This window comes from Callithrix jacchus, chromosome 13, assembly GCF_049354715.1.
Source record: "Callithrix jacchus isolate 240 chromosome 13, calJac240_pri, whole genome shotgun sequence".
Classification (NCBI taxonomy): Eukaryota; Metazoa; Chordata; class Mammalia; order Primates; family Cebidae; genus Callithrix; species Callithrix jacchus.
This window is the reverse complement of record NC_133514.1, coordinates 31,835,771-31,853,829: the sequence shown is the minus strand read 5'-3', so window position 1 is coordinate 31,853,829 and position 18,059 is coordinate 31,835,771. Positions and strand designations below refer to the sequence as shown.

Below are 18,059 nucleotides of genomic sequence, written 5' to 3'. Positions count from 1 at the left end.
ATAGAATAGCTGGTTTTGGCCAGATGTGGTGGCTCATGCCTGTAATCCCAGCACTTTGGGAGGCTGAAGCGGGGGGATCACCTTAGGTCAGGGGTTTGAGACCAGGCTGAACAACATGGTAAAACCCTGTCTCTACTAAAAATACAAAAATTATCCGGACATGGTGATGCAGACCTGTAGTCCTAGCTATTTGGGAAGCTGAGGCAGGAGAATTGCTTGAACCCTCAAGGCGGAGGTTATGATGAGACAAGATTGCACCACCGCACTCCAGCCTGGGCAACAGTGAGACTCCATCTTAAAAAATAAATAAGCCAGGCACGGTGGCTCATGCCAGTAATCCCAGCACTTTGGGAAGCCAAGGCAGGCGGATCACCTAAGGTCAGGAGTTGGAGACCACCCTGATCAACCTGGAGAAACCCGTCTCTACTAAAAATACCAAATTAGCGGGGTGTGGTGGCACATACCTGTAATCCCAGCTACTTTGGAGGCTGAGGCAGGAGAGTTGCTTGAACCTGGAAGGTGGAGATTGCAGTGAGCCGAGATCGTGCCACTGCACTCCAACCTGAGCAACAAGAGCGAAACTCCATCTCAAATAAGTAAATAAAATAAGAACAGCTGGTTTTCAAAGCAGCTATTGCAGTGGGGTGTCTGTAGATGGAAGACTCTGTCAGGTTCATAAGAAGACATTTTCTGGCATTATTCTTTATATGTGTCTGAATAACCTTAGCAAACTTCAGTGTGGATTTTCTTTTAATGAAAAAAGTTTTATTTTTTTAGAGACAGGTTCTTTTCCATTGCCCAGGCAGGAGTGCAGTGGCGCCATCATGGCTTGCTGTAGCTTTGAGCTCTTGGGCTCAAGTTATCCTTTCACCTCAGCCTCCCGAGTAGCTGAGAGTACAAATGTGTACCACCATACCTGGTTAACTTTTAATTTTAATTTTTGTAGAGATGGGGTCTTGCTCTGTTGTCCAGGCTGCTCTAGAATCCCTGGCCTCAAGCAGTCCTTCCATCTTGGCCTTCCAAAGCAGTAGGAACACAAGCATGAGCCACCATGCTGAATGGATTTAGATTCATAGAGGGGAAAGAGATCATGAGGAAGTTTGTTTCTCTGATGCGAAGTTGCAGTACATTGCAGGCTTTCTGGTTTAGGGGGATCCTCCTGTCACTTGTGATAAGAGGTGATGCCTGGGAACAGGTGGAGGGACCCAACACCGTGGCCCAGGGACTGGCCTTCATTCATCTTCTGAGTGGCACTCACTGTGGAGTTGATATTGCTCAACTCTGCAGCTCCCTCAAGGGCTGTGCTAATAATCCAGTTTGAGGTCCTAATCCTATGCTTTTAGAAAGGCTTTTAGGGAGAGTGACTGATAATCCATGTGCCTGCCTTCACTTTGATTCACGCAGAGTCATGGACGGTTCAGACAGGATGAGGCAATTCAGAAAAGACAAGGGAGCCACTTTGCAGTTCTGTAGGCTGGAAAAAATGTCCCATGAAGATATTCAGACCAGGATACCAGGCAGGCTTCTGACTTGGAGGAGTTCTAAGAAAAGCTTGCAGTCTTTTTCCGTTTGCTATCAGGTCACAGAAATGTGTTAGAGAACAGCGTTCCTTCCCCTGTGATTGTTTGATTTAGGGTTGAATGAGATCACACACGTGAGGATGTAGTCAGACATGTAGTTATGACTCCTGTTTGGATAATGTAATTTCATTCCAGACTCACCCTCAAAGAAGTTTCACTTAGATATTGGTTCATTAGTGATTTAAAATATTTATATATATGCATGTTATAAGCAAAAGACTCTGAAACACAAGAAAATGATTTTACAATTGATACATGATTTTTCTTTTTAAGTCTACTTTATCTTTGTTAGGGTGTTGGTGACTAAGTAAATAATTGGGTAAATAATGTAGGGAAGATTGCATGATTTAGTTTTTGTTCTGAGGGTGCTTCTGGTTGGATAGAGTATGAGCCCTGTGGAACACTGTGGCATGAGTAGCCTTGGGGCCATAACGAGGTAAAGAGAAATCTTTTAGGGATTCAGCTGCCTGAAAGATCAGTTCCGGATGCTAGGCACGGTGACTCATGCCTGCAATGCTAGCACTTTGGGAGGCCTAAGGTGAGCAAATTGCTTGAGCCCAGGAGTTTGAAACCAACTTGGGTGACACAGCACAACCCAATCTCTGCAAAAAAAATACAAAAATTAGCTGGCTGTGGTGGCACGTGCCAGTAGTCCTAGCTACTCAGGAGGCTGAGGCCGGAGGATTGCTTGAACCCAAGAGTTCGAGACCAGCCTGGGCAACAAAGGGAGATCCTGACTCTACACACAGTTTTCTTCTTCTTTTTCTTTTTAGGCAGTTTTGCTGTTGTTGTCCAGGCTGGAGTGCAATGGTGTGATCTCAGCTCACTGCAACCTCTGCCTCCTGGGGTCAAGTGATTCTCCTGCCTCAGCCTGCCTAGAGTGTGAGATTACAGGCATGCATCACCAGGCCCAGCTAATTTTGTATTTTCAGTAGAGACAAGGTTTCACCACGTTGGTCAGGCTGGTCTTGAACTCCTGACCTCAGGTGATCCACCAGTCTCAGCCTCCCAAAGTGCTGGGATTACAGGCGTGAGCTACCACATCTGGGTTCTACACACAAATTTTAAAATTAAAAAAGAAATTCCTTGGCCAGGCATGGTGGCTCACGCCTGTAATCCCACACTTAGAGAGGCTTAGGCAGGCGGATCAGTTAAGGTCCGGAGTTAGAGACCAGTCTGGCCAACATGGTGAAACCCCATCTCTACTAAAAATACAAAATTAACCAGGTGTGGTGATGGGCGCCTGTAATCCCAGCTACTCAGAAGGCCAAGGCACGAAAATCACTTGAACCTGGGAGGCGGAGGTTGCTGTGAGCTTACTGCATCCTCTACCTCCTGGAGGCAAGCAATTCTCCTGCCTCAGCCTGGTTTCATCACTGTGGTGAAACCCCATCTCTACTAAAAATACAAAATACAATACAAAAATTAGATGGGGTTTCACCATGTTGGTCAGGCTGGTCTCGAGCTCCTGACCTTGTGATCTCCCCACCTCGGCCTCCCAAAGTGCTAAGATTACAGGCGTGCATGTCTTATTTTGACAGAGGTGTCCTGGTTAAGTGAAATGTTAACTTTAGGGGAATCTGATCAAGGGGAATAATAAGGGAAATCTCTGTACTATCTTTGCAACTTTTCTATAAACATAAAATTATTCCAAAGTTAGTTTATTTTAAAATACTAACCCTCTGCTTGCATCTCAGCCGCAGCGTCATTGTTGGTGCAGGTTACATTGCTGTGGAGATAGCAGGGATCCTCTCAGCCCTGGGTTCTAAGACATCGCTGATGATACGGCATGATAAGGTAAATTCCACCTTTTCTTTTCCCTTTCTTTGATGTTAATTTTAAAAATGAAGAATTTTTTCTTATGTTGTCATTGAATACTAGGGTGCAAAGCAGGTGGGGGTCAGTTGGTTGGTTTCACATGGTGCTGTATCCAAGTTACCTGAATTTGGCCTATATCCCTCCCAGTTGCTAGTTGATGATGATAATCGAGTTGGTCGAACTGGCTGGTATTTTCATCACTAAGTGGTAGATAGTCATGAGATGCCCTGTAAGGGAGACCTGGGTGCCTAAATATAAATATTAGCTAAATTAAACAGACTGTTAGGTTAGTTAATTAATTAATTTTTTTTTTTTTTTGAGACAGAATCTCACTCTGTTTCCTTAGCCGGGCAAGATGGAGTACAGCAGCACCATCTCAGCTCACTGCAACCTCCACTTCCTGGGCTCAAGTGATTCCTATGCATCAGCCTCCTGAGTAGCTGGGATTAAAGGCGTCCACCACCATGCCTGGCTAATTTTTATATTTTTAGTAGAGATGGGGTTTCACCATGTTGGCCAGACTGGTCTTAAACTCCCTACCTCAGGTGATCCGCCCACCTTGGCCTCTCAAAGTGCTGGGATTACAGGCATGAACCACTGCATCTGGCCAGGTTGATTTATTAATTTCTGGAAGTCAATTTTATATGATCAAGTAATGTTAGATTGTTACCACTTGTTCCAAATAATTTACTAAATTCTTTGCATTAAAGCAGGCATGTCCAATCTTTTGGCTTCCCTGAGCCACACTGGAAGAAGAATTGTCCTGGGCTACATATAAAATACACTAACACAAACAATAGCTGATGAGTTAATAAAAAATTGCAGGCTGGGCACAGTGGTTCATGCATCTAATTCCCAGCACTTAGGGAGGCCAAGGCAGGCAGATCACTTGTGGTCAGGAGTTGGAGACCAGACTGGCCAACACGGTGAAGCCCCATCTCTACTAAAAATACAAAAGTTATCCAGGTGTAGTGGTGGGCACCTGTATTTTCAGCTACTCTGGCAGTGAGGCAGGAGAGGCTGAGGCACAAGGATTGCATGAACCCAGGAGGCAGAGGTTGCAGTGAGCCAGCGTCACACCACTGCATTCCAGCCTGGGTAACAGAGCAAGATTCCGTCTCAAAAAAACAAAAAAACTGCAAAAAAAATCTCATAGCATTTTAAGAAATAGGCCAGGCACAGTGGCTCATTCCTGTAATCCTAGCACTTTGGGAGGCTGAGGCGGGCAGATCACAAGGTTAGGAGTTGGAGACCAGCCTGGCCAACATGGTGAAGCCCCATCTCTACTAAAAATACAAAAAATAACCAGGCATGGTAGCGGGCGCCTGTATTTTCAGCTACTCAGGAGGATGAGGCAGGAAAATCGCTTGACCCCTGGGAGTCAGAGGTTGCAGTAAGCCGAGATTGCACCACTGCACTCCAGCCTGGGTGACAGAGCGAGACTCCATCTAAAAAAAAAAAAAAACATACGAATTTGTGTTGGGCCACATTCATACACTCAAAGTCATCCTGGTTCGCAAATGGGCTGCGGGCTGCAGGTTGAACAAGCTTGCAGTAAGGGAATCTTGTAGATCATACACTTGAACTTCTTTTTTTTTAAGGGACAGAGTCTTTTTATGTCACCCAGGCTGGAGTAAAAAAGTGGAGTGATGATAGCTCACTGCTGCCCCCTGAGCTCATAGGATTTTCCTGCCCCAACCTCCTGAGTAGCTGAGGCTACAGATGTGGGCTACCATGCCCTGTTTTTTTTGAAACAGTTTCGCTTTTGTCACCCAGGTTGGAGTGCAGTGGCACAATCTTAGCTCACTGCAACCTCCGCCTCCTTGGTTCAAGCGATTCTCCTGTCTGCCTCCTGAGTAGCTGGGACTACAGGCGTGTGCCACCATACCCAGCTGATTTTTGTATTTTTAGCAGAGATGAGATTTCACCATGTTGGCCAGGATGCTCTTGGTCTCTTGACTTTATGATCTGCCCACCTTGGCCTCCTAAAGTGCTGGGATTACAGATGTGAGCCACTATGCCTGGGCTTTTTTTTTTTTTTTTGAGGCAGGTTCTCTCACTCTGTTGCCCAGGCTTGAGTGCAGAAGTGCATCATAGCTCATTGCAGCCTCAATCTGATCGGCTCAAGTTATCTTCCCACCCCAGCCTCCCAAATAGCTAGGACTACAGGAGCATGCCACCACACCCAGTGAGGTTTTACATGTTGCCCAGGCTGGTCTTGAACTCCTGAGCTCAAGTGATGTGCCCACCTTGGTTTCCCAAAGTGCTTGGGATTACAGGCCTGCACCACCTGACTGATTTTTATATAGTTTTAGAGATGAGGTCTCACTATTTTGCCCAGGCTGGTCTCGAACTCCTGGCCTCAAGCTATCCTCTTGCCTCAGCCTCCCAAGTGGCAGGGAGGAGTTCAAGATCAATCTGGACAACATAGTGAGACTCCATCTCTACTACAAAGAAATTTAAAAATAGGCTGAGCGAGGTGGCTCACGCCTGTAATCCCAGCACTTTGGTAGGCTGAGACCGGTGGATCACAAGGTCAGGAGTTCAAGACAAGCCTGGCCAATATAGTGATACCCCGTCTCTACTAAAAACACAAAAATTAGCTGGGTGTGGTGGCATGTGCCTGTAATCCCAGCTACTCAGGAGACTGAGGCAGAAGAATCGCTTGAACCCAGGAGGCAGAGGTTGCAGTGAGCCGAGATTATGCCACCGCGCTGCAGCCTGGGTGACAGAGCGAGACTGTGTCTCACAAACAAACAAAAAACTTAAAAATAACCAGGCGTAGTGTTACATGCCTGTAGTTCCAGCTACTTGGGAGGGTGAGGTGGGAGAATCATTTGAATCCAGGAGGTTAAGGCTGCAGTGAACAAAGATTGTGCCACTGTACTCTAGCCTGAGCAGCTGACTGTCTCTAACAAATATGTGACTTGGGCAAGACATGTAATGCCTTTGGGGCCTAGTTCTGCAGGGACAGAATTGATCAGATCCCTGACTACCAACATGCTTTGATTCTAATCCTTATGTGAACAAATGGAGGGAAACCGGGGATTCTGAGAATCCTAGGCAGTATGTGTCTCAAGAAACTTTCTCTGTGGCTTTGAAACTGATTATCTAATTAGCTCCAGGAGATTTATGTCCTGAATAATATTTTTTCATAGGTATTGTTTTGCTAGAATATATCTAGCAAATTAGAAGGATGGGGAAAGGCCAAGGAGTCAGTAGCTTGAATTTATATGTAAATAAGTAAATAAACTGCGGCAATCTGTCAATAGAGGGAATAATTCCTGCATCTGTACAACTGGTCACTCTGCAGAGAGCCACATCTGCTTGGGCTTCCTGCCATCTCCCATCCTGAATACACCAAGTTTATTCTCCCTCTTTTTCCTGTCCCAGTGTTAACTCCATTTTAGTGCTACTCTGTGGCCAGGCATGGTGGCTCACGCCTGTAATCCCAGCACTTTGGGAGGCTGAGGTGGGTGGATCACCTGAGGTCAGGAGTTTGAGACCAGCCTGGCCAACATGGCGAAACCCTGTCTCTACTAAAAATACAGAAATTAGCCAGGGATGATGGTGGGTACCTGTAATCCCAGCTACTTAGAAGGCTGAGGCAGGAGAATCACTGGAACCTGGGAGGTGGAGGTTGCAGTAGGCTGAGATGGCACCACTGCACTCTAGCCTGGGTGGCAGAGCAAGACTCCATCTCAAAAAAAAAAAAAAAGGCCAGGCTTGGGGGCTCACAGCTGTAATCCTGGCACTTTGGGAGGCCAAGACAGGCAGATCACGGGGTTTCACCATGTTGGCTAGATCGAGACCATCCTGGCCAACATGGTGAAACCCCGTCTCTCTAAATAATACAAAAAATTACCTGGGCATGGTGGCATGTGCCTGTAGTCTTAGCTACTCTGGAGGCTGAGGCAGGGGAATCATTTGAACCTGAGAGGTGGAGGTTGCAGTGAGCTGAGATCATGCTACTGCACTCCAGCCTGGCAACAGAGCAAGACTCCATCTTAAAAAAAAAAAAAAAAAAAAAAAGAACTCCTCTGTGACTAACACATGACCTCCCAGCTGAACTCCACATGGGTGATCCTGAGATTTATGGCTATTGAGATTTATGGCTAGACAAGATTTTGCTAGTGAACCTTCCCTTCAATCATATCAGAGGGAAAGCAGACCCTGAGATATGAAAAGTGGAAAGAGAATTTCTGTTGCCTGGAATTAAAGGAAAAAAGAAGCATGCTTTGGGAGGAGACAATGGACAATGACTGTTCATTTAACTGTAGGACAGGAGTTGGTGAAGTTGTATCGCAGACGGTGGTGATTTAGGAAAACTGGGAATTTATTGAAACTCCACTCCCAATATGGCCACAGATAAAGAGGAAATAATTAGAGGGGTGATAATGCTGAAGTTTCCTTCCCAAGTTTGTAGTGTGTCTTCATGTAAGTTTTCTTCCTCTCCCATTACCCCTCCCTATGTTGATACACAGGTACTTAGAAGTTTTGATTCAATGATCAGCACCAACTGCACGGAGGAGCTGGAGAACGCTGGTGTGGAGGTGCTGAAGTTCTCCCAGGTAGGGTGCCAAGCCCAGGCACGCACATGGCCCACAGTCAGTCACACTTTCTACCTGTGGCTTCACCCAGTTAGTTTAAAACACAAATACTGTGTCTACCCAGTCCATATAGTCCACCTTTAGAGTACTCCCGATCATTTCCTTCCTCCTGAGAAGCTGTATTTTGGCCAGGTGTGGTGGCTTAGCTTGTAATCCCAGCACTTTGGGAGGCCAAGGCAGGCGGATCACTTGAATTCAGGAGTTCTAGACCAGCCTGGCCAGTATGGCAAAACCCCATCTCTACTAGAAATACAAAATTTAGCCAGACATGTGGTAGTAGGCGGCTGTAATCCCAGCTACTCAGGAGGCTGAGGCAACAGAATCACGAACCCACAAGGCGGAGGTTGCAGTGACCCAAGGTCGTGCCATGGCACTCCAACCTGGGCTACAGAGCCAGACTCCATTTCAAAAAAAAAAAAGAAAGAAGGAAACCTGGCAGTTGAATTTAGATGAACTTTGATCTTTTTTTTTCCTTTTGAGACAGTGTCTCACTTTGTCACCCTTTGTCACCCAGGCTGGAGTACAGTGGTGCCATCTCAGCCCACTGCAACCTCAACCTCCTGAGCTCAAGCAGTCCTCTCACCTTTGCCTCCTCCAAGTAGCTGGGAATACAGGAACTGTGACCACACCTGGCTAATTTTTTTGGATTTTTTTGTAGAGATAGAGTTTTGCCATGTTGGCCAACCTGGTGTTGAACTCCTGAGCTGAAGTGATCCACCCACCCACTTTGGCCTCCCAAAGTTGTTAGGATTACAGGTGTGAGCCCTAGCACCTGGCTCCTGATTTTTTAAATTTGGATTTTAAAACTTTGATTTTCGTGCTCACATGCCTTATTACACATCCTTTTTTTAAGATTTATATTTATTTTCAGGAAATGTTATAGAATCTAATTTTTATCTTTCTTTTTTTTGGTTTATTTATTTTTTTGAGGTAGTCTTGCTCTGCTGCCCAGGCTGGAATGCAGTGATGCCATCTTGCCTCACTGCAACCTCCGCCTCCCAGGTTCAAGGGATTCTCCTGCCTTACCCTCCTGAGTAGCTTGGATTACAGGCATACCCCACCATGTCTGACTAATTTTTGTATGTTTAGTGAGATCGAGTTTTGCCATGTTGGCCAGGCTGGTCTTGAACTCCTGACCTCAAGTGATCCGCTCACCTCAGCCTCCCAAGTTGTTGGGATTACAGGCGTGAGCCACTGTGCTTTGCCTATCTTTTTTTTTTTTTTTTTTTGAGATAGGGTCTCGCTCTGCTGCCCAGGCTGGATGGAATGCAGTGGCCCAGTCAGAGCTCACTGCAACCTCCACCTCCCAGGTTCAAGCAATTCTTCTGCCTCAGCTGGTATTACAGGCACCTGCCACCATGGCCAGCTAATTTTTGTATTTTTTTTTAGTAAAGATGGGGTTTCACCATGTTGGCCAGGCTGGTCTTGAACTCCTGGCCTCAAGTGATCTGCTCACCTCAGCCTCCCAAAGTGCCAGGGTTACAGGAATGAGCCTCCAAGCCTGGCCTCTCTTTTATTTATTTATTTTTTTTGAGACAGAGTTTCTCTCTTGTTGCTCAGCCTCCTGAGCTGGAGTGCATGGCGCAATCTCTGCTCACTTCAACCTCTACCTCCTGGGTTAAAGTGATTCTCCTGCCTCAGCCTCCCAAGTAGCTTGGATTACAGACATGTGCCATCATGCCTGGTAATTTTCTATTTTTAATAGAGATGGGAATTCTCCATGTTGCTCAGGCTGATTTTGAACTCTAGACCTCAGGTGATCCGCCTGCCTTGGCCTCCTAAAGTGTTGGGATTACAGGTGTGAGTTCCCACGCCTGGCAGCTCTTTCATTTTTAAAGTTATGTTTCTTGACACATGGTCTCGGTGTGCTGCCCAGGCTGGAGTGCAGTTGCACAATCATCGCTCACTACAGTCTCCAACTCCTGGGCTCAAGCGATCCTCCTACCTCAGCTTCCTGAGCAGCTGGGACTTTGGGTGCATGCCACCATGCCTGGCTAATTAAAAAAAACAGTTGTAGAGATAGAGTCTCATTATGTTGCCCAGGCTGTTCTCAAACTCCTGAGCTCAAGTGATCCTCTAGCCTCGGCCTCCCAAAGTGTTGGGATTACAGGTGTGAACCACCATGCTCAGCCTAGAATCTAATTTTAAAGCATACCCTTTGAGTGTTATAGATAGAATTACAAGTACTTTATTCCTCAAGCAATCACTTGAATTTTAGCAGAATTTACCCAGAGAATTAGCCTTGTACTTGATCTTCCCCTCCCTAACACAGCCTCACCTTTTCAGCATCAAATAAAATTGTGAATATAAAAATGCTGGACTGGGGGTAGAAGCTGCCATCATAACCACCTTAGGACCTTCAGTAATATATTTTCTCCACTCTCCCAACCCAAGTCTTACCTCCCTTTATTCTAATTAAGAATATACAGGGAGGCTAGGCACAGTGGCTGATGCCTGTAATCCCAGCACTTCCAAGGCCAAGGCAGGAGGATCAGTTGAGACCATGAGTTAGAGATCAGCCTGAGCAACAGAGCAAGACCCCATCTCTGTGAAAAATTTAAAAATTAGCCAGGTGAGGTAGCACATGCTTGTTGTCACAGCTACCAGGGAGGCTGAAGCCAGAGGAGAGCTTGAGCCCAGGAGGCTGATCTCACCACTGCACTCCAGACTGGGCAACAGAGCAAGACCTTATCTCTTAAAGAAAAAAGAAAAAATATATATACATGCACACAAACACACACACCCAGGGAGAGGCACTAATTGTGCATTTTGGAAAAGTTTCCTAATGATCTTTCCACTGCACTCCAGCCTGGGCAACAGAGCAAGACCCTGTCTCTTAAAGAAAATACACACACACACACGGAGAAACACTAATTGTGCAGTTTGGAAAAGTTTCTTAGTGATGCTGCCACGGCCCACTTTCAAAGCATTATGCTGGCCGGGTGCGGTGGCTCACACCTGTAATCCCAGCGCTTTGGGAGGCCAAAGTGGGCAGATCACGAGATCTTTGAAACCAGCCTGGCCAACATGGTGAAACCCCATCTCTACTCAAAATACAAAAATTAGCCGGGTGTGGTGGTGCATGCCTGTAATCCCAGCTACTCAGGAGGCCAAGGCAGGAGAATCACTTGAAACCAGAAGGTGAAGGTGACAGCCGAGATCGTGGCACTGCACTCCAGCCTGGGCAACACAGCTAGACTCAAGCTAAAAAAAAAAGGCATTATCCTTAGGTTTATGACTTAAAATGTTATTACAGTTTTCCAGAAGTACACTTTAAAATACTTTTGTGTGAGTGTGTGTGTTTTGAGACAGAGTCTTGTTCTGTCACCCAGGCTGGAGTGCAGTAGTGAGATCTTGGCTCACTGCAACCTCCGCCTCCTGGGTTCAAGTGATTCTCCTGCCTCAGCCTTCTGAGTAGCCGGGATTACAGGCGCCCACCACCATGCCTTGCTAATTTTTATATTTTTAGTAGAGACAGGATTTCACCATATTGGTCAGGCTGGTCTTGAACTCCTGCCCTCATGATCCGCCTGCCTCAGCCTCCCAAAGTGCTGGGATTACAGGTGTGAGCCACTGTGCCCGACCTAAGATACTTTGTTTTTAAACTGAAGCGTTACATTGGTGTCATAAGCTGACATTCCCAGCCACTGATGGAAGATTTGGGTCAACCCAGAGAACAGGCTTGGCTTAAGGGAGTTCTAATGTTGGTGGCCTTTGGGTAAAAGTATATGTCTATGTTTGTATGTAGGATTCAGGGGGGATTTTCTTTAATGTTAAAAATTCTGGTTTCCAGCCGGGCGTGATGGCTCACGCTTGTAATCCCAGCACTTTGGGAGGCCAAGGCAGGTGGATCACTTGAGGCCAGGAGTTCGAAATCAGCCTGGCCAACATGGCGAAACCCTGTCTCTACTAAAAATACAAAAAAAAATTAACTGGGCCTGGTGGCAGGCGCCTGTAATCCCAACTACTCAGGAGGTTGAGGCAGGAGAATCACTTGAACCCAGGAGGCAGAGGTTGCAGTGATCAGAGATTGAGCCATTTCACTCCAGCCTGGGCAGGCAACAAAAGCAAAACTCGGTCTCAAAAAAAAAAAATTCTAGTTTCCTCTGTATTTGCTTTCCTTCTTCCCCTGCCCTCCCTCAGCCAACACACATGTAATAAATTTTATTTGCCAATAGGTCAAGGAGGTTAAGAAGACTTCATCAGGCTTGGAAGTCAGCCTGGTTACTGCAGTTCCTGGTAGGCTACCCGTCATGACCACGATTTCGGATGTTGACTGCCTGCTCTGGGCCATTGGGCGGGACCCAAATTCCAAGGGCTTGAGTTTAAACAAACTGGTAAGCTGGCTTGGTCTGCCCAAAACATTCTTGGATCTACTAGGAGTCTTATGGTTTTATTCTACCACTACACACGCAAAACTTAGGTGGATTCTGTTGGATTCTTGTCTCTTTGTTCCGTGTATCCAGTTTGTGATCAAATTTCATTACTATTTCCTTTGAAATTAAAAAAGTTTCCTCATCCATTCTTTTCTAGTTTTTTTTTTGTTTGTTTTTTGTTTTTGATTTTGAGACAAGGTCTTGCTCTGTCACCCGAGTGTTGTGATCATAGCTCCCTGCACTCTCAAGTCCCTGGGCTCAAGTGGTCCTCCCACCTCAGCCTCTCAGTAGGTGGGACTACATGTGTGCCACAACACCCAGCTAATTTTTTTATTTTATATTTGTGCAGATGAGGTTTTACCATGTTGCCCGCCCAGGCTGGTCTCCTCAGCTCAAGCCATTCACCTGTCTCAGCCTCCCAAAGTGCTGGGACTATAGGCATGTGCCACCACGCCTGTCCTTTTTTCTTCTCTGTTTTCTTTTTTTTTTTGTTTTTTTTTTTTTTTGAGATAGAGTCTCGCTCTGTCACCAGGCACCAGGCTGGAGTGCAGTGGCGTGATCTCGGCTCACTGCAACCTCTGCCTCTCGGGTTCAAGCAATTCTCCTGCCTCAGCCTCCCGGGTCGCTGAGACCACAGGCGTATGCTACCACACCCAGCTAATTTTTTTGTATTTTTGGTAGAGTTGGGGTTTCACCATGTTTGCCAGGATGGTCTCAATCTCTTGACCTCGTGATCCACCCGCCTCAGCCTCCCAAAGTGCTGGGATTACAGGCGTGAGCCACAGCACCCGGCTTCTTCTTTTTTTTTTTTGAGACAGGGTCTTGCTTTGTCACCCAGGCTAGTGTACTGTTGCGTGATCATAGCTCACTGCAGCCTTGAACTCCTGGGATCAACTGATCCTTCTGCCTCAGCATCCCAAGTAGCTGGAGCTATAGGTGTGTGCTACCACATCTGGCTAATTTTTAAGTTTTTTGTAGAGATGGAGTCTCACTATGTTACACAGGCTGGACTTGAACTCCAGGCCTCAAGTGATCCTTCCATCTCGGCCACCCAGAGTGCTGGGATTATAAACATGAGCCTCCATGCCCAGCCAGCCTGCCACCCCTAACCTAGTTTCCTACTGGCTCCCCTCTCACAGACTTCGTTTTCACCATGTGAATGTCTCTTTCAGGTCCTACGCTGATCTCTTTAGCATCTGTAGTAGGTAATTCAGATTGCTGTGTGGGTCACTGTCCTGTACGTTGTACCCAGGGATGGGAACAGATGATGAAGCTGTTTCTCTTGGCTCTACCTGTACTGTATATATACGTGGACAGTTGACATTCTTACTTGTTCTTTTAAATGTTGAAGTAAATCTAGAGTGGGTACTTGGGGTGTGGTTCCCTGAGTTTGACCCGAATTTGAACCTTAGTTCTACGACATAGCAGTTGCATGGCTTTGAGCAAGCAGCTTAATTTCTCTGCTCCAAATGCTTCATATTCACAATGGGATTGAAAATAGTTCCTGCTTTACTGGGTTATAGAGAAGAGTAAATGAAAAAGTGCATGCAAAGTAATTTATAACTGAGACCCTAGCTTACATTATGAACACACTGAATGTTTATCTGCTGTTGATTATGCTGATGATTTTTCTGATATGCTATACTACTCTATGTAGTAATAGAATATTTTACATTTGAGGTGTACATTTTTTTTTTTGAGATAGCGTCTTGCTGTGTTACCCAGGCTGGAGTACAGCGTCGCAATCTCGGCTCACTACAGCCTCCGCCTCCCAGGTTCTAGTGATTCTCTTACCTCGGCCTCCCAAGTACCTGGGATTACAGGCATGCACCACCACACCCGGCTAATTTTTGTATTTTTTTTTAGTAGAGACAGGGTTTCACCATGTTGGCCAGGCTGGTATTGAACTCCTGACCTCAGGTGATCTCACCTTGGCCTGGCAAAGTGCTGGGACTACAGGCATGAGCCCCTGCACTGAGCCTGAGATGTATGTATTTCATAGAGCAGTGCATACCATTTTGATTTATGCTCTAATATTAATTTCTGTTGTAATGTGGATTCTTTTTTCATTCCTGTAAAAGGTCATTTTTCCTCACATTAATGTATAAAATATTCAGGGAGATGTTTTGATTATTTGTAATCTTGTTTAATGACATTTAGTAAATCTAGTTGCCTATTTTTATATTAACAAAACTAGTTGACCAGGCACGGTGGCTCACACCTGTAATCCCAGCACTTTGGGAGGCCAAGGCAGATGGATCACCTGAGGTCAGGAGTTCAAGACCAGCCTGGCCAACATGGTGAAATACCATCTCTACTAATAATACAAAAATGAGCCGGGTATGGTGGCACATGCCTGTCATCCCAGCTACTCAGGAGGCTGAGGTAGGAGAATTGCTTGCACCCAGGAGGCAGAGGTTGCAACGAACCGAGATCATGCCATTGCACTCCAGCCGGGAGACACAAACAAAACTCTGTCTTCAAAAAGATAAAAATAAAAAAACAGCGGCTTTTCACCTTTCAAGAGATAGTTTGCCGTTGTACAAATATAAGCAATGGTAGGTCTAGTTTTCAATTATGTTTGCTAACTTTTTTTTTCTTTTTAAGACAGAATATTGCTCTGTCACCCAGGTTAGAGTGCAGTGGTGCCATCATGGCTGTCTCTGGCCTCACAGCATCAAACTCCGGGGCTCAAGTGATCCTTCTACCTTTGTCTCCCAAGTAGCAGGGATGCTGACTAATTTAAGAAAAATTTTTGGTAGAGACAAGGTCTTGCTGTATTGCCCAGGCTGATCTTGAACTCCTGGGCTCAAGTGATCCTCCCACCTTGGCGCTCCAAAGTGCTGGGATTACAGGCATGAGCCGCTGTACCCACCCTATATTTGCTGAATTTTTGAAGAATGAGGCAAATTAAAAAAAAAGCTTCAGTCTCGTTTGACATTAAGATATATTTTTATAATGCAAATTGAGCAATTACTATATTCTAGGACTTGTCAACATGTTACTAATCTAATTTAAAATTGCCAACAACTGGCAAGGTATAAGGAAGCCAGGAGCACAGAGATACTAGATAATTTACTAGACTGTAAACTCTATGGTGTAGGGAGAATGTCTGTCTTACCATTGTATTCTCAGTGATGAAGTTAAAGTCATTTGTAACAGAAGCTCAAATATTTGTTGATAAACAGGTGGGGTTATATAAGGTCTAGTAACTGGTAAGTTACAGAGCTAGGGTTTGAATTTTGGTCTGTCTGTACCAAAGGTTGTATTTTTTTTATTTTTTATTTTTTGAGATGGAGTCTCACTCTGTCACCTAGGCTGGAGTGCAGTGGGGCCATCTTGGCTCACTGCATAGGTAGCCATAGAGCTTAAGAGTACAACCAGCTGGGCGTGGTGGCTCACGCCTGTAAATCCCAGCACTTTTGGAGGCCAAGGTGGGTGGATCACCTGAGGTCAGGAGTTTGAGACCAGCTTGGCCAACATGGTGAAACCCCATCCCTACTGAAAATACAAAAATTAGCCAGGTGTGGTGGTTTGTGCCTGTAGTCCCAGCTTGGGAAGCTAAGGTGGGAGAATCACTTGAACCCGGGAGGTGGAGGTTGTGGTGAGCCGAGATCATGCCATTGCACTCCAGCCTGGGTAATAAGAGTGAAACTTTGTCTTGAAAAAAAAAAAAAAGGAAGTTCTAATATTTAAATTTTTAATAGAGGCAAAGTCTCACTATGTTGCCCAGGCTGATCTCAAACTCCTGGGCTCAAGGTATCCTCTCACCTCGGCCTCTCAAATGCAAGGATTACAGCTGCGAGCCCACTGTACCCAGCTTGAAGCTTGTCAACTTTAAATGCCTTTGATGTTGCAGCTGAGTCTCATGGTTTTTTGAAGATTCTGGCTACAGTGCCCATGTGAAATGAGGGAGGGAGATTCAGGGGTTTGATCTACCTCTTTTAGTAGGTGGACCAAGTGTTTACATGGTGTCTCTTTGTAATTTCAGGGGATTAAAACCGATGACAAGGGTCATATCATAGTAGATGAATTCCAGAATACCAACGTAAAAGGCATCTATGCAGTTGGGGATGTATGCGGAAAAGCTCTTCTTACTCCAGGTAAGTTCTCTTTCCTTCTTGGTGAGGGAGGGTCTGTGTGTTACATGATCCATCCAGCTCTTCACCATCAAGTCTGCTTAAGCAAAGCTAAAAGGATGAGTGTTTTTATGTTGTCAAAATGGTACAATTTTTTGAAATAGATACTGGTTAGATACCTGACATTTTCTGAATAGAAAACTTAAAACGCTTAGCAGACACTGAAATTTTCATGCAGACATGATGAAAAACTTAAACTGACCAAATATGGTCAGTTGCCCTTTTCGGAGCTCTAAGTTAGGAGCAGATTTGTGCTTGGTGGCAGTGGAAGGAAGTGGCATTTGGTAAAAGAAATTTAGATCGGCATTCTTTTTTTTTTTTTTGAAACAGGGTCTCACTGTTACCTAGGCTGGAGTGTAGTGGCACCATCACGGGCTCACTGCAGTTTCAACCTTCCTGGGCTCAGGTGGTCCTCCCACCTCAGACTCTCAAGTAGCTGGGACCATAGTTGTACTTTTTATAGAGACAGGGTTTTGCCATGTTTTAGGCTCAAGCAGTCTGCCTGCCTCAGCCTCCCAGGATGTTAGGCTTACAGGCATGAACCACCACGCCCATTCTTGTATGACTGTTTGGTGTTGATGCAGCCAAGACTGATTTCCTTCTCTCCCTCAGCCCATACCTTACCTGCTTCCTAAGTACCATTTCAAGCTCTATCCCGTCTCTATCCATTAATGATGTCATTCGATCTGCTTTCAGTCTGTACCCTTATGGAACCTCATCAGCAATTCTAACATGTCCCAGTGCCTTATATCAAGATGGAAACCTACCCCAGTCACAATCCCAAATCCTTTTAGCTCCTTTAGAAAGTTCTTGCTCTGGGCAGGGTGCAGTGGCTCCCAGCACTTTGGGAGGCCAAGGTGGGAGGATTGCTTGAGCCCAGTAGTTTGAGACCAGTCTGGGCAACATAGCGAGACATTGTCTCTATGAAAAAAAAATAAAGATTCTGGGAGCAGTGGCTGATACCTGTAATCCCAGCACTTTGGGAGTGCAGTGGCACAATATCAGCTCACTGCAACCTTCATTTCCCAAGTGGAAGTGATTTTCTGCCTCAGCCTCCCAATTAGCTGGGACTATAGGCACACACTACCACGCTTGGCTAATTTTTGTATTTCTTTTTTTTTTTTGAGACGGAGTTTCGCTCTTGTTACCCAGGCTGGAGTACAATGGCGCGATCTTGGCTCACCACAACCTCCGCCTCCTGGGTTCAGGCAATTCTCCTGCCTCAGCCTCCTGAGTAGCTGGGATTACAGGCATGCGCCACCGTGCCCAGCTAATTTTTTGTATTTTTAGTAGAGACGGGGTTTCATCATGTTGACCAGGATGGTCTCGATCTGTTGACCTCGTGATCCACCCGCCTTGGCCTCCCAAAGTGCTGGGATTACAGGCTTGAGCCACCGCGTCCAGCCCTTAATTTTTGTATTTCTAATAGAGACGGGGTTTCATCATGTTGGCCAGGCTGGTTTTTGAATTCCTAACCTGGGCCCTGCAAAGTGCTGGGATTACAGGTGTGAGTCACCGCATCTGGCCAAGAATAAA

The 18,059-nt window shown here is 45.7% G+C and overlaps 1 protein-coding gene across 1 annotated transcript in view; it reads left to right on the top strand.

Moving 5' to 3' along the window:
• The window catches only part of GSR (glutathione-disulfide reductase), a 61,185-nt gene that overhangs the window by 37,168 nt on the left and 5,958 nt on the right, over positions 1–18,059 (top strand). The window contains 4 exon segments of the mRNA NM_001185045.1: positions 3,278–3,377; positions 7,883–7,969; positions 12,187–12,345; positions 16,376–16,487. Coding sequence (NP_001171974.1) covers positions 3,278–3,377; positions 7,883–7,969; positions 12,187–12,345; positions 16,376–16,487 — 458 coding nt within the window.